This window comes from Lepidochelys olivacea, assembly GCF_965140295.1.
Source record: "Lepidochelys olivacea isolate rLepOli2 genome assembly, chromosome: 8".
NCBI lineage: Eukaryota > Metazoa > Chordata > Testudines > Cheloniidae > Lepidochelys > Lepidochelys olivacea.
Window position 1 is genome coordinate 107,141,746 of NC_140418.1, and position 14,618 is coordinate 107,156,363.

Consider the following 14,618-nt stretch of genomic DNA (forward strand, 5'->3'; position numbering starts at 1 on the left):
TGCGATGTGCCTTGCCGGCAGCAGCACAAAGCCCGGCTGTACAGACCTTACCAATCTCATTCTCCTGCAGCCTAGCACCATGGCAAGGCCACCCCTAAAACAAGCCCAGCTTCTGCCTGGTACCAACCGCTGCCGAGGATGATTAGAAATGTTCTTCCCGGGATGGCTCTCCTGCTGGCTCTTCCAACCCGTACCCAGCATGCCTGGGTCCCACAGTGCTAGGTGAAACCCTCGCTGCTGGCTGCAGTTAAAATCCTGCCCATCTTCCCCACACACCACCCGGGAGCAGGACAGTCTGTACTGACAGTCTAACGCCCATGGTCTCTCCATGCAATGCCAGTGACATGCAGGTACTGAATCCAGGATAGCAGGTCAGGAGTGAGCTGCACCCTTGTAGCAGGTGCCCTATAGTTACCTTTTCGTGGAGGACTTGAAGCGTTAATGAACATGCAGATGCAATGCCTATGGAGAGATACAGGCAAGACCCTCCTCCCAACACTTCCTCTAGGGGAGGGAGACCAACGAGCAGAATAAAGAGACCAACCAAGACCAGATCGATAGTTTTATTGCTTCTGGGATATGACTGAATTGATGTGACACAAGCCATGGAGAAGCCCACAAAAGTTCTGCTCTTCCTGCAAGGCCTCTGTGCCTACAGGGGAAATTCAAAAAATAGAAACGAAAACTATTTTAAAAACTCCACGAGCTCGAATACTTCACCTGGGTAAAATACAAAGAGCCACCAAGCCTTTGGCATGAGAAACCACAGCATAGGACAATCTAGGGGTCAGGGTATGGGCCTGCTGCTTGTTCAGACCAAAGGAAGGGTCTCTGCAGTGCTTTGATTGTACCGCTGGCTTTCATGCAGACTGTGCATTGTGAATACTGGGTTCTGGCTGGTTCTGTTCTTGTTCACAGGCTTTGTGAAGCACTGGCCCTATCCCTTTCTCAGTGGCTTCCCTGAAGTTGCTGAGCACCTGGCCACCATTTCAGTTGGGTAAATGCCAATTAACAGACCTTAACCCGCCCCTCTTTGGTGCCATGTCCTGTCTTTGCACTTCCCTTCCCCTCCCAGCACCTGCATCGAGGTGGGAAGATCACAACAGTAAGTGTGGAGGTCCCTGACAGCATCTCACAGGAGATGGGAGTCTCAAGAAGACACAGAGGGAGCTGGTGAGCAACAATGAGAAGGGAAATGCAGAGATAGGACAGGGCAAATGGTGCCCCCTGCCCATCACATCTAGACTGGGCACAGATGAGAGCTCAGCAAATACATGAAGGTTACTTGTCTGTACCTGGAGGTTCTTCAAGATGTGTGGTCCCTCTCTGTATTCCATGCCTGGGATACGCATGCACACCACGCGCCTGACTCTGGAATTTCTTGCAAGCAGTGTCCGTTGGCCAGCACATGTGCTGCAGCTCTGCTCTGCTCCCAGCCAATGGCATAAAGGGCAGTGTAGGCTGGCATCTTCCGTTTCCCATTCTCATGGCAGTGCAATGACTATGCAGGAGAGGGGACGAAGGGCAGGCAGTGGAATACAGAGAAGGACCACAAATCTTGAAGAACTTCCAGTTGCAGGTAAGTGACCTCCTCTTCTTCAAGCGGTGGTCCCTATTGTATTCCATGCTTGGAAGATGAACAAACAGTAGTCCAACGGATGGTGGGTGCAAGGATGCAGAAGTAATAGCTGACTGCAGTTCTGCTGTCCCCGCAGCCATATCCACAGCTCATGAGTGTTCCAGGGTGTAGTGTCTCATGAAGGCATGCAAAGAGCTCCAAGCCACTGCCCTACATATCTCTAAGATGAGGACGTCTCTCAGGGATGCAGCTGAAGTAGCTTGCCCTTTTATCACTTCTGCGGTGGATGCCAGCTAATAGATAACAAAAGGCAATACAACCCAAGATCCAATATAACCCAAGATCCATTTCAAATGTGTCTGCACTGATATAGGTTGACCTCTTGATCACTTTGCTATGGAAACAAATAGCTTAGGTGTCTTTCTAACATCCTTTGTTCTTTGCAGACAAAAAGCCAAGCCCTCTGGAAGTCCAGAGGCTGCGGTCATCTCTCCTCTACCAAGGCATGTAGTTTAGGAAAAAGTATGATGACCTGGCTCTCATGAAACTACCTTGGATATGAATCTGGGGTGGGGGTGTAGCGAGACCTTTTCTTTATTGAAGGGAGTACATTGTGGACCCCTGTAAGTGCTCCCAGGTCACTGACTCTTCTGGCTGACGTGATAGCCATCAGAAAGACCACCTTGACAGACAGATGGGTCACAGAGCACATGGCCAGCAGCTCAAAGGGAGTCTTAGAGAGACACAACAGAACAAAATTGAGGTCCCACTGAGGTGCAAACTTCACCACTGGTGGAAAGTATTTGAGAATCTCCTTCAAAAACCTAGTTGTGAAAGGTGAGTGAAGATCACACGGTTATCCACTGGAGGATGGAAAGTGCTGACTGCTGCTAAATGCCTCTGCAGGGAACTGAATGCAAGACTCAAAGAGTTAAGAGTAAGTAGATGCTCTAAGATGTTGGAGATTCCAACAGAGTTTGGAGACAAATTGCGTTGATAAGCCCAAGCAGAGAAACGCTTCCATTTAGCTCAGTAACAGCTTCCCTTAAAAACATTTTACTTTGGTTAAGGATGGGTTGCACTCTCTTGAAACATGAATGTCTGATGCCCATCCAAATACTAGGCTCTGAGTTTCAGCAGTCCTGAGTTGGAGTGTGTGACCTTCCCCTTGTGTTGCATTAGAAGGTCCAGCAATGTGGAGATGTTCATGGATAGCTGTACTGAGAGCTCCAACAAATCTCTGAATCAGAACTGTTTGTTTTGGTCAGTTGGGTGTGATGAGGATGACTAGAGCTCTGTCTTCTTGGCTCTTCTGTAGAACCTGTGGTATCAAAGGAAGTGGAGGGAAAGCATACCACAGGTGACCCTTCCACGACATCGAGAGGACATCTCCCAATGAGTCTTTGCCCATGGCTGTAGTGGAGAAGTACTGAGGACTTCCTGTTCACCTCTGGGGTGGAAAGGTCCCAGGCCGGCCTTCTCCATTGAATGAAGATGTCATTGAGAAATAATTCGTGAATTTCTCATTTGTATTTCACAGAATAGTGTCTGCTCAGGCAGTCTGCTAGGGAATTTTGCACCCCCAATAACTATGCTGCTGATAGGGTTCTGTGATGTTTGATGCACCAGTTCCAGAGGGTGACTGCCTCTATGCACAGAGAGAGAGATTGCATTCCCCCTTGCTTTATATAAAATAATATCGGACAATAAAACAACAGTATCTGAACGTTTGGTTTGGATGAGTGGGAGGAAAGCATTGCAGGCCCAATAGACTGCCATGAATTCTAGTAAGTTGATGTGCATTCTGCGTGCCCCACAGACAGTCAGGAGGGTCTAGATACCCTGTCCCATATGATTGCCTGTGTTCACACCCCAACCCAAAAGGGAGGGTCAGTTGAGATGGTTCCTTGAGGTGTTGGTTTGAGGAAAGGGATCCCTACCTAAACCGTCTCCAGTTTTGTCCACCAGACAATACTGAGAGCCTAATATCTTGGGCGAAATCGTGACCTTGTTGTTTATGGTGACCTTTTGGGTGAGTACACAGAGAGAAGCCAGGCTTGTAGGCATCATATATGTAGCCTGGAGAACAGTGTCGTGTGTGTGCAGGAAGCCATGTGGCCAAGGAGGGAAAGGCAAGTTCTGACTGATGTCCTGGTTCTGATAGTGATCTGCAGTATGACAGTGCTCGTGGCCTGAAACCTTTCGAGAGGTAGCTACGCTCCTGCTGTAGTCAAGTCAAACGTCGCCCCTACAAAGTCTATGCACCTCATGGGTGTCAATGTGGATTTGTCGTGATTGACTCAGATATCTAGGGAAGGTAAAAGGCTGAGCAGAACACAGATTGACCCATGGACACCCTTATCGGAGCTGCCTGTGAGAAGTCAGTCATGGAGGTATGGGAAGACTGTAAATCCTTCTCGTCTCATCCAAGCAGCCACCACTTTCCTTGTACTCCAAGACAGTCGAAACATACATTTCCCCAGACAAAATCTTTGCTCTCCCCTATACACATTCACCACTCCTGTCTGGTCCATCTATATCCCAGGACATCGTTAATTGGAGGAGGAATATATCACGAGGAGACAGTCATTCCCCCATTCCACCCACCAGCCCTGAAGAGCAGCCATCTATACTGTCAGTCCCACCAGTGATCAGGAATCTGGCCTTCTCTTGCAATGGTTCAGAGGCTCCCAAGGAGTCTCTGTGGCACCAAGGCAAGGCAGCCCTCGACAGACTCTGACCCCCAACCAAACATGACTGCCCAAAGGACAGGTAGAACCCCTATGCCATGGGGTCCCCCTCCACTGGTGGATCCATCTTATTGGCAATACTGAGGATCATGGGAGCCCTTTTTTCTGTCAGACGAAGGGAGCCTTGTGCCTACTCCAAACAGCTGGGAGCAGCCAGCACAGGGAGCCGAATGCCAGCAGGAGAAGCTGTTCTGGACAGCGTGTAACCACTGCCCATGCAGTGCCTGCTCCCAGCCATAGCATCCAGCTTTCACCCCTTTCCCCTCCTGCAACACCACTTCTCAGGCACGTCTGCAGTTGATGGGCTCCCACCTCCTCCATTCCTGCCACATGCAGCCTCTGGTTGGAGGGTATTCTCACCCTGCTGCTATGCCGCACCCAGATGGTCAGTGGCAAATGCCCAACAAGCCATTCCCGAGATGCTTTAGTCTGACTGTCTGTGGTGCACGCAGTGTGTTTGTGGGAGACGGCTATACAGCTCCGAGGGACCCCGGCAACGGCAGCTCTGGACCATTCTCTGCAGGCTCCAGGTGTGGGTGGCATTATAGAGTCATCACAAGTGGTGGCGGTGATGGGCAGAGAGAGCTCTGTGCGGTGATGGGCAGAGAGTGTGCGGTAGATCTAGAGGTGGCAGGAATTGTAGATCTAGAGGTGGCAGGAAGGGCGTGCACAATCATCGCTCACAAAATCCACCTAGAACTACGCTGCAGGGCAACTTCCCCCAGGGCTCCTTCCTCGCACACACTGGGGAGAGATCACGGGGCTGCGGCTGGTTTGCTCTGGCACTGAAAGGCTATGGGGCCATTCCCGGGGGCAGCGTATTTACACTCAGCCCAGGGCAGGAGAGGTCTCAGAGGACTGCTCACTGCTCTAAGAAGGATCAATAGCAGGGCGCTATGCAGGTGACCCAGCTGAAGAACGGGGTTAGCCGAAGGAAGTCACTTCCCTTCCTCACATCCCTTGCACACCTAGAGGAGAAGTTTTGCGAAGAACTGTGCTGGTTCCAGCAGGAATTGGTCTGGGGATGTGCTACGGCTGGGGGAATACAGGAAGTCAGACAGTTGCTGAAGGAGGGAAGGGGTCCAGCACACTTGCCTGTTGTGTAATACTGATGTTATCAGGTAGGTGGGGCAAGCAGCCCCTTTCCTCCGACCATTGACACCCTCCCTGGCACAGGTGTGAGGAAAGCATCTCCTGCGGCTGGCTGGGCTACAGTGCACCTGCACTCCCCAGCTGACTGGGTCTTGCCCTACCGCAAAGGTAACAACACGGTCAAAGCTGCAGAACTGACGCGACAAGAGGGAGGGAAGCGAGTACGGTCCGGCCTGGAGAGCACTTGGACAAAGCTCCCAAGCTCTCAGGGCGAGTGCTTCCCACCCTGCTGTAGCAGATGCAGGAGGGAGGATGCAGCCTGGAGGTGCCCTGAGCCCCTCTGAGCAGGGCAGGCCGAGGAAGCAGGAGGGCTGGGCTGGGGACTCTGCCCCATGCACAAGGGTTGCTTTGGAAGGTTGGGAAATGTAGTGTAAATTTCTGCGTGTGGCATTTTCTGAAACACAATCCCTGGGCTGAATGGAACAGGAAAAACAACTCAGGAGAATATTCAAACAAGCTCCCACCACAGCACAAGCCCAGTGTCCTGCAAACTCCTCTGGGCAGCACGGGGAGGGATGGACTGACACAGCAGGGACAGAGAGCCAGAGGCAAAAGAGAAAGCAGGGAGGTGTAGACAGACAGACCCACCCTCCAGAGAGGAGCAGGAAAGGGCCCCCAGCTGCCTTGTCTCCGAGGGACTGGAACAGGGCCAGGTCTCAGCAAGCTGTTCAGAGAAGACACGCCCCAGAGCGGCCCCAGACACAAAGCCAAGGTGATGTCCAAGACTGGGAGCTGCAAGGAGACAGCTCGTTCTCCCTGCAGTGATCTAGGCAGGCAGCTCATGCTCGGGAGCACAGAAGTGCAGCGCTGCTGAGGGCAGCCCATGCCCGCACCCAAAGCCATGTCTCACCAGGCCTGTGTCAGGCCGTCCCTCGACCCCCGCAGGCGACATTGCCTACTGCACCAGCCCACTCACACAGCTCTAACGCAATCCCTTCTGGAGCTCAACTCGCCCATTTCTGGTTCTTTGTTCTTACCCAGGCTGTGTGTCTTGCGCTGGTAAACCTGCCTGGGTCTCTCTCCCTCGCCATGTTTACGAGCCCTGCCCCAGGAAAGGTTGGAGGAGCAGGAGTCGAGCTGTAGGCTTTGTGAGGCTCTGCTCCAAGTGCCCCTTGCCCTGGGGTTAGTTACACATCCTGGGACCAAGTTCTCGCTCTGCAATCCAGAGCAAGACCCTGACCGCTCTGGAAACAAATTACAGGGACACCCCAGGCAAAGTGCAGTGACCCATGCACTGTCTCTGCCTCGGCTTTGTGACCCCTGCACGGCCTCCTCCCCAGCACCCAAATCAAGCAGCACAAGAAGTGCGGCCAGCAGCAGGAGGAGAAGAGTGGGGCCAGGTTATTCCAGACCAGTAGCCAGTCCATTTCTGCACTGGGGCTCAGGCCCAGAGCACATACTGCCCCACAACCCAGCCTGCTGTATTCACTTTACAGTACAGGAGGGAAAGGTTAGTTCCATTGCTCGGAATCCATCCCCTCCCAAGCGCCCCCCTCTTCCGCAGACACTGAGTAACGCAGGCCAGCTCTTTCCCCGCCCAGCCTGGTCGCTCTGCTCAGTCCATTGCCAACTTCTCTGCAGAAGGAACAGAACCCAAATGTGCAAATACTGCATGCCAAAGCCACGCTGGCAAAGTAACGGACACACTGGTACCCAGCTGACAACAGCAGCCACATAGGAGCAGCCAGGAAATAAAGAAAGCAAAATGCCCGGGAAGGGGACAAGAAGTGCAGGTTTCCAGTCAGGTCACTCCCCTGCCCCTCGCCAGGGGGTTCCATCATCAGAGAGTCATTAGCAGGGAACAAGACCAGGGGTGGAACATAAAATTAACATGGCTGTAACTGTCTGCTGCTGAACACTGTGAAGCTTTGGATCGCAACATGGCCTCTGACCTCACTCAGAAAATAAATTATCCCTCTCCCCACATAAAAATAAAGTACGACACTGTTGAGAAACCCTGGTACCACTGAACACAGATCCACCTGCCCACAGCGTGCCGTCGGCTGGCTCAGACCGAGGGCCGGATGCCCCTCAGCTCAAGGCAGGGTCCTTTCTGCCACTCCTCCAGGACACAAGGCCGAGGAGGCAGTTGGCTCCTGGCTCAAGGCAGAGCCAGGGTGGAGCAAACAGCTGTGGAAAATGCAGCTGGATAAATGGCAGCTGCAGCTTCTATGCAGGAAGCAAGGAAAGTGCAGAAAAACAAACCCATGCTCAGCTCCCACGAGCAGCCCTGGGTGGAGAACAGCGGAAGGCCATTGTCCCTTTCAACGATAGCAGCACCGACAAGAGTCAAGTCACGGATGGAGTTGTTTTCCCAGGCCCAGGAGCTGCAGACTGCATGTGGGGAGGCCAGGCTTCTGCTGGACGTGGGCACAAGCCAGTCTTCGCTTTGTACCATGATATTATTAGCATGATTCCACAAAGTGTCTTTTAAAAAATATTACTTTGTACATTCAGGTGGTGCTGCCCTCCCGTTTGGCACTCTCTGCCTGACTGACCTGTCTTCCTTTCTCTCCGCAGTCTTTTCCAGCTCATTCTAGACACAAAGGTTCTATCTGCAGAGCTGAGGTCAAGAAACCGCCCTCAGCCCCACACCCAGCCCCAGGAGGGATGCAGCAGGCCCAGCACTGGTGCAGACTGGAGATCCGGGAAGTCTCTCCCAGAGCACCTGTGCATTTCTTGTGTTTCCTTTGAGCTGGGATTCCTGTGTGGCTCTCCCACTGCCTGCTCCCTTCGCTGTGGTGTGTGTCTCTTGCCTCCCTCTGACGGGGATCTGGGACAACTCAGATTCCACTGGTGAGGTCGGTGATGACTCGGGCTTTCACCAGCTTCCGCAGGAACTCCTTCTCTCGCTGGATGTTGTGCGTCCAGGACTGAAAGGAGAGACAAGAAGCGAGTCACTCTCCTGCCCAGTGTGGGTTTGTGGCCCCTGTACTGGGGGCCTCTAGCAATACGAAGTCCCACGTTCGCTCTGCAGGGAGCCACCTCCCGCCAGCAGCTGCCCTGAGCTCTGCCTCCACAATCTTTTCACGACAGCACCTTCCAATACCAGCTAACAAACTGGCCTTTCAACCTTCCTCACTGACACACGTCCTGCCGCCCAAACACGCCGCCATGCCGCGAGCGCATTCCCGACAGCCAGCCTGGGAATGAGACTGGGCGGCTCAGCCCCAGTCCCTAAGCAGCCATCTTCAAGCCAGGGACCTACACCACCGCCATGCAGGCGGCGCGGCTCTCAAGAATTCACAGCCCTTACCCCAGCTCTTCAGCTGGAGGTGCGCCATCCCCAGGGACAGGCCCAATGTTTAAAGCCTGGCTGTGCCTCTTCTCGGGACATTTCCCCTGCTCTAGACCAGAGCGTTTCTCTCTGACAGCAAGGCCCAGGTACGTGAGGAGCCTGAGCGCCCGTCTCGGGGAAAGAATAATGATCATGGCTGCCAGGCCCCGGCCGCGTATCGCCGAACTAGCCCAAGAGCAGCAACGAGCCGGGGGCAGGGTGTTGCACACAGGCCGAATGGAGTTGGAGGTGGGCACTGAAGTGGGGACAGGGGGCTCTGGCAGAAGGGAGGTCCCTCAGAACACAGACACCTACCAGGAGCAGGCCCCATGGAAGGCCTTGCAGACAGCCAAGTCCCCCGCTCTCTGACAAGAGCTTTGCAAATCAACAGGCTAATTTAAAGCTAATCCCTCACTTTATAGGCTGCCAGTGCAGAGTGGATGAAACCTGATCCAGGCTTCCTCAAACAGCAGCTTTGCTGCAGGGGTAGGCCCGCCCTCGTCAGGGGCTGTGCAGACATCCTGTAGCCATGGGGAATGGGGCAATGCCTGCAGAAAAGAGCTGTTTCTGACCTGAGTCAGGGACAGGGTGAGCCTGGAATAACATCAGGATTCCTAGCCACGTCCCCTGCGTCCACACATGCCCCTCAGCCAGAAGAGCCTGCTCCTTACACACTTTGCCAGGTCGGAAGGGCCAGCCATGCATCCTGCATCCCTCTGGGGCTAGCAGGTACACAGGACAAGAGCTGAGCCTCTTCTCCCTCTTGCGAGGAAAGGATCCAGCCAAGAGGCCAGCTGAGGGGCCCCTCAGGAAGGGACGGGGGCAGTCACCCTGGGTTTGGTGCTCTCACAAGCGATTTACAGACAGGAGGGTAAGTGTTCTCACACATGCAGAGGAAGGAAGCGTGGAGACCCAGCCTCAGGGCAATGGTGGCTGCTGCCCCGGGGAGAGCCCCAGGTGAAAGCAACACCTCCCACCCCATCCTCCAAGCCCTCTCTGTTTTGGAGTGAGGCTGTCAGGCGGTGGCTCTCACCAGTGCTGAGCTCATGCAGGGTGGCCTGTCTTGGGCGCCACTGCTCTGGGGTGGGGTGTGCTCCAGTTCTCACGGCTGATTTGGATTTTTGGGGGGTAACAGTTAGGAATGGCCCAGACTGCCTGCAGGACAGTGACCGATCAAACGAACAATACGTTCTAAGGAACATGCCTTGTAAACTGAAACAGCTTCTCTGAGAACAGAGACGATCGTGGGGTTCTTCATTCCCCCAGAAAGCTCATGGCTTGTGGTGTTGGGACTGCTTGTGTCCTGTCTCCTGGGTCTCCCTCCAGAGAGAATCTGGCTGCCCTGGAGACTCCCCTGGGGTTAACAGCACCACAGAGAAGTTAAGGGAACAGGCTCCTCCCTACACGGGCCCCATTCCCCCCCCATCAATCCCTCCCAAATCCTTCTCCCAACAATAGCTCCTTCTGCTCCCACAAATCTGCCCAGCACTCGAAGAGCAGCCAGGCCGGGGCAAAGCCGTGACCCACACATGCCACAAGATGCAGAGAACTTCACAGTGGACAATTACAGAGTGACCTGCCCATTGGGCTGGAGCCCCCAGCTCTATTTCCCTCCTACAGCCCAGTGCTTCCCTCCCTTCCTACCCCTGCAGTTTCACTGTCGGCCTCTGCACCCCACGCCATGAAGACAAGGCAGGCCGGGGGGAGAGGACAGGTCTCCTGACTCCCAATCCAGTGCTCTAGCTACTAGCTTACACTTCCCACGACACCCAGCGTTCACGTCCCCTCCTGCATGCTACAGTCCTTCTGTGCTGCCTTCCTGCTTTCTTAGCCTCCTGAGCCCAGGGCCGCAGCCTGTAATCTTTGCCTGGTTTCCATCCTGCGTGCTGCTGTCTTGGAGGTGGGAAGATGAAGTGGAGCTGTGCCCCGGCACGCAGGGAGCTCAGCAGGTTGATCACGCTGAACACTTCTGACGTGGTTATTATTGGCCAGGCAAAGAGCTGCTCTCTGCTCCTTCCCTGAGCCACAACTGGCGGGAGGATGAGGAATGGGAGCAGGGCCCAGGGACACCCCCCGGCCCCGTCTTCCTTCCTGGCTCCTGGGGGTTTTGGGAACCAAACTCCTTCCACTGCACAGTCTCAACGCTCCCTAGAGCTTGGGCAGGAGCAGTGCCCCCCACCTCCCTGGACTCACACTCACCCCCATCTGCCCAGCAACCGGAGCAGCACCCTGCCGGCCGGTGCACCTGGGGAGAGGGCGGGCCAAGTCTGGGGCACGAACCCAGGAGGCTAATCAATAGGGCTGTCTCTGGGGCAGCACAGACAGGGTTTTCTGACCCCAAAGATTCTATGATCAGAGAGCAGCTGTGCAGACAAGGGCACCCTGGGGGAGCAGAGGGACCAGCGCCTCTCACTGGCACCTTATGCCACGCCAGTCACACCACAATGGACCAGAGCATCTCACTGAAAGGCACTCCTTGGGGCCTGCTGAGGCCTAGGCTACAACAGCAGAGGTGTCCCCCAATACGCACCAGGCCCTGCCCCACACCGCACCGCGCTCTCCCTGCCCGTTGCCGAACCGCGCCGCGATCTCTCTCTCCCTGCCCGTCCCCGAGCCGCACCACGCTCTCCCTGCCCGTCCCCGAGCCGCGCCCTCTCTCTGCCCGTCCCCGAGCCGCGCCGCGCTCTCCCTGCCCGTCCCCGAGCCGCACCGCGCGCGCTCTCTGCCCTTCCCCGAGCCGCACCGCGCTCTCTCTCTCTCTCTGCCCGTCCCCGAGCCGCACCGCGCTCTCCCTGCCCGTCGCCGCGCCGCACCGCGCTCTCCCTGCCCGTCCCCGAGCCGCACCGCGATCTCTCTCTCCCTGCCCGTCCCCGAGCCGCACTGCGCTCTCTCTGCCCGTCCCCGAGCCGCGCCCTCTCCCTGCCCGTCCCCGAGCCGCACCGCGCTCTCCCTGCCCGTCCCCGAGCCGCACCGCGCTCTCTCTGCCCGTCCCCGAGCCGCGCCCTCTCCCTGCCCGTCCCCGAGCCGCACCGCGCTCTCTCTCTCTCTGCCCGTCGCCGAACCGCGCCGCGCGCTCTCTCCCTGCCCGTCGCGCTCTCTCTCTGCTCGTCGCCGCGCCGTGCGCTCTCTCCCTGCCCGTCCCCGAGCTGCACCGCGCTCTCTCTCTCTCTGCCCGTCCCCGAGCCACACCGCGCTCTCTCTCCCTGCCCGTCGCCGCGCCGCACTGCGCTCTCTCTCTCCCTGCCCGTCGCCGCGCCGCACCGCGCTCTCTCTCCCTGCCCGTCCCCGAGCCGCACCGTGCTCTCTCTCTCTCCCTGCCCGTCGCCGAGCCGCGCTCTCTCTCCCTGCCCGTCCCCGAGCCACACCGCGCTCTCCCTGCCCGTCGCCGAGCCGCACCGCGCTCTCCCTGCCCGTCGCCGAGCCGCACCGCGCTCTCTCTCTCCCTGCCCGTCGCGCTCTCTCTCTGCTCGTCGCCGCGCCGTGCGCTCTCTCCCTGCCCGTCGCGCTCTCTCTCTGCTCGTCGCCGCGCCGTGCGCTCTCTCCCTGCCCGTCCCCGAGCTGCACCGCGTGCTCTCCCTGCCCGTCCCCGAGCCACACCGCGCTCTCTCTCCCTGCCCGTCCCCGAGCCACACCGCGCTCTCTCTCTCCCTGCCCGTCCCCGAGCCGCACCGTGCTCTCCCTGCCCATCTGCGAGCCGCACCGCGCTCTCTCTCCCTGCCCGTCCCCGAGCCACACCGCGCTCTCTCTCTCCCTGCCCGTCCCTGAGCCGCACCGCGCTCTCCCTGCCCGTCGCCGAGCCGCACCGTGCTCTCTCTCTCCCTGCCCGTCCCCGAGCCACACCGTGCTCTCTCTCTCCCTGCCCGTCCCCGAGCCGCACCGTGCTCTCCCTGCCCATCTGCGAGCCGCACCGCGCTCTCTCTCCCTGCCCGTCCCCGAGCCACACCGCGCTCTCTCTCTCCCTGCCCGTCCCTGAGCCGCACCGCGCTCTCCCTGCCCGTCGCCGAGCCGCACCGTGCTCTCTCTCTCCCTGCCCGTCGCCGAACCGCGCCGCGCTCTCTCTCTGCCCGTTCCCGAGCCACGCCGCGCTCTCCCTGCCCGTCCCCGAGCCGCACCGCGCTCTCTCTCTCTCTGCCCGTCGCCGAACCGCGCCGCGCGCTCTCTCCCTGCCCGTCGCGCTCTCTCTCTGCCCGTCCCCGAGCCGCACCGCGCTCTCTCTCTCTCCCTGCCCGTCGCCGAGCCGCACCGCGCTCTCTCTCTCTCCCTGCCCGTCGCCGCGCCGCGCTCTCTCTCTCTCCCTGCCCGTCGCCGCGCCGCGCCCTCTCTCTCCCTGCCCGGCGCCGCGCCGCGCCCTCTCTCTCCCTGCCCGGCGCCGCGCCGCGCCCTCTCTCTCCCTGCCCGGCGCCGCGCCCTCTCTCTCCCTGCCCGGCGCCGCGCCGCGCCCTCTCTCTCCCTGCCCGGCGCCGCGCCGCGCCCTCTCTCCCTGCCCGGCGCCGCGCCGCGCTCTCTCCCTGCCCGTCGCCGCGCCGCGCTCTCTGCCCACACGGGCCTGCTCCTGAGGCACGTGTAGGGATTTTTGCACTTGGCAGCTGCAGCTCTTGTGTCACCTGTGTACCACGACCCGCGGTTCAGTTCCACCCTGTCCAGCTGTGGATTGACACGTCCTTTATTCCCTTTCCCAAAGCCGCTGTCGCAACCGCACCGACTGGCCCTGGGGGCGGGCTCAGCAGCAGGGCCCGGGCCTGACGAGCACCAACGCAAAGGAAGTGGCATGTGGCAGAGGACATTCCCGTCACGGGCCGGGTGCGACTGTACTGTCTCTGGGGCAGGGAAATCCGAGCCGTGCCCTGACAGCGAGCCCTTTACAACACGTCTGCCATTGAGCTAAGCGCTACCGTGTGCAGCTACGGGGGCTCCTTGCTCGTCTTCACAGGTTAGGATGCGCTGCCCATTGGGGTGCAGCTGTTATGATGCACCCCGCCGGCCCCTCCCCCCCAGCACAGGTACGGCTCACGTGGAGCTTCTTCGGAGCTTCCTGACTTTATGCAATAATCCTTGCAAAATACCCCCCCCACACCCCCATCGGCAGGCACCCACAGCCCACTGCCCGGGACCAGGAACAGACACCCCCTCCCTGCCCCGCTCCTCCCCAGAGGCAGGCACTCACAGCCCCCTCCCCAGCACCAGGGGCAGACACCCCCTCCCCTCCCCTCCCCAGCAGCAGGCCCCCCCAGGTCCCTCCCCTCCCCAGCACCAGGGCAGACACTCACTCCCCCTTCCCCACTACAGCCGTATCCTACTGTTTGAAGAGGAAAAACTGAAATGCAAGATGCCCTTACGAATCAAAGCCCCCCGAGACCCTAGTTGAGGTAGAGAGATCAGAGTCTTCTGGGAAGGCCTGTAGGGCCTCGGCATCACAACACACAAGGCCCTACAACAGAGGCGAGACGGCATGCGGCAGTAAATGGGTCACTAAAAGCTGCTCCGGCTGTGAGGAACTGAGCTAGCTGACACCGTGCTGACGTCGACTCTGCAGTCAGTGTGGGCTGGGGCAAGCTGCGATCAGTCTCCTGCCAGCTATTCCCAGCTCTCTTACACACGGTTCTGACTTACAGTGCTTCTCACAAGCAGCAGATATTTTTACAGCTGGGGACAGTGAGGGACAGAGGAGGGAAGTGACCTGCTCACCCAGCTGGCCCACGGCAGAGCCAGGAGCAGAAGCTGGTTCCTAAGGCCCAGGCCAGTGCTCTGTCCACCGGGTCACACGGGCTCTAATGCAGAGCTCAGAACAGCAGTCACAACGTACGTGCAATAACCGCCCTGGCGTTGCCTCTCTCACAGCATCGTGGTCTCCCATAGAAAG

General features: G+C 58.0%; 1 protein-coding gene across 4 annotated transcripts in view; it reads right to left on the bottom strand.

The window, feature by feature from the left end:
• Positions 1 to 548: 548 nt before the first annotated feature.
• ST3GAL3 (ST3 beta-galactoside alpha-2,3-sialyltransferase 3) overlaps positions 549 to 14,618 on the bottom strand; it is a 369,376-nt gene continuing 355,306 nt past the window's right edge. For all 4 annotated transcript variants that reach the window (XM_084637380.1, XM_084637379.1, XM_084637378.1 and 1 more), the window contains one exon: positions 549 to 8,354. In XM_084637380.1, the coding sequence (XP_084493506.1) occupies positions 8,265 to 8,354 (90 nt within the window). In that variant the 3' untranslated portion in view covers positions 549 to 8,264. The remainder of the gene's footprint in view (positions 8,355 to 14,618) is intronic.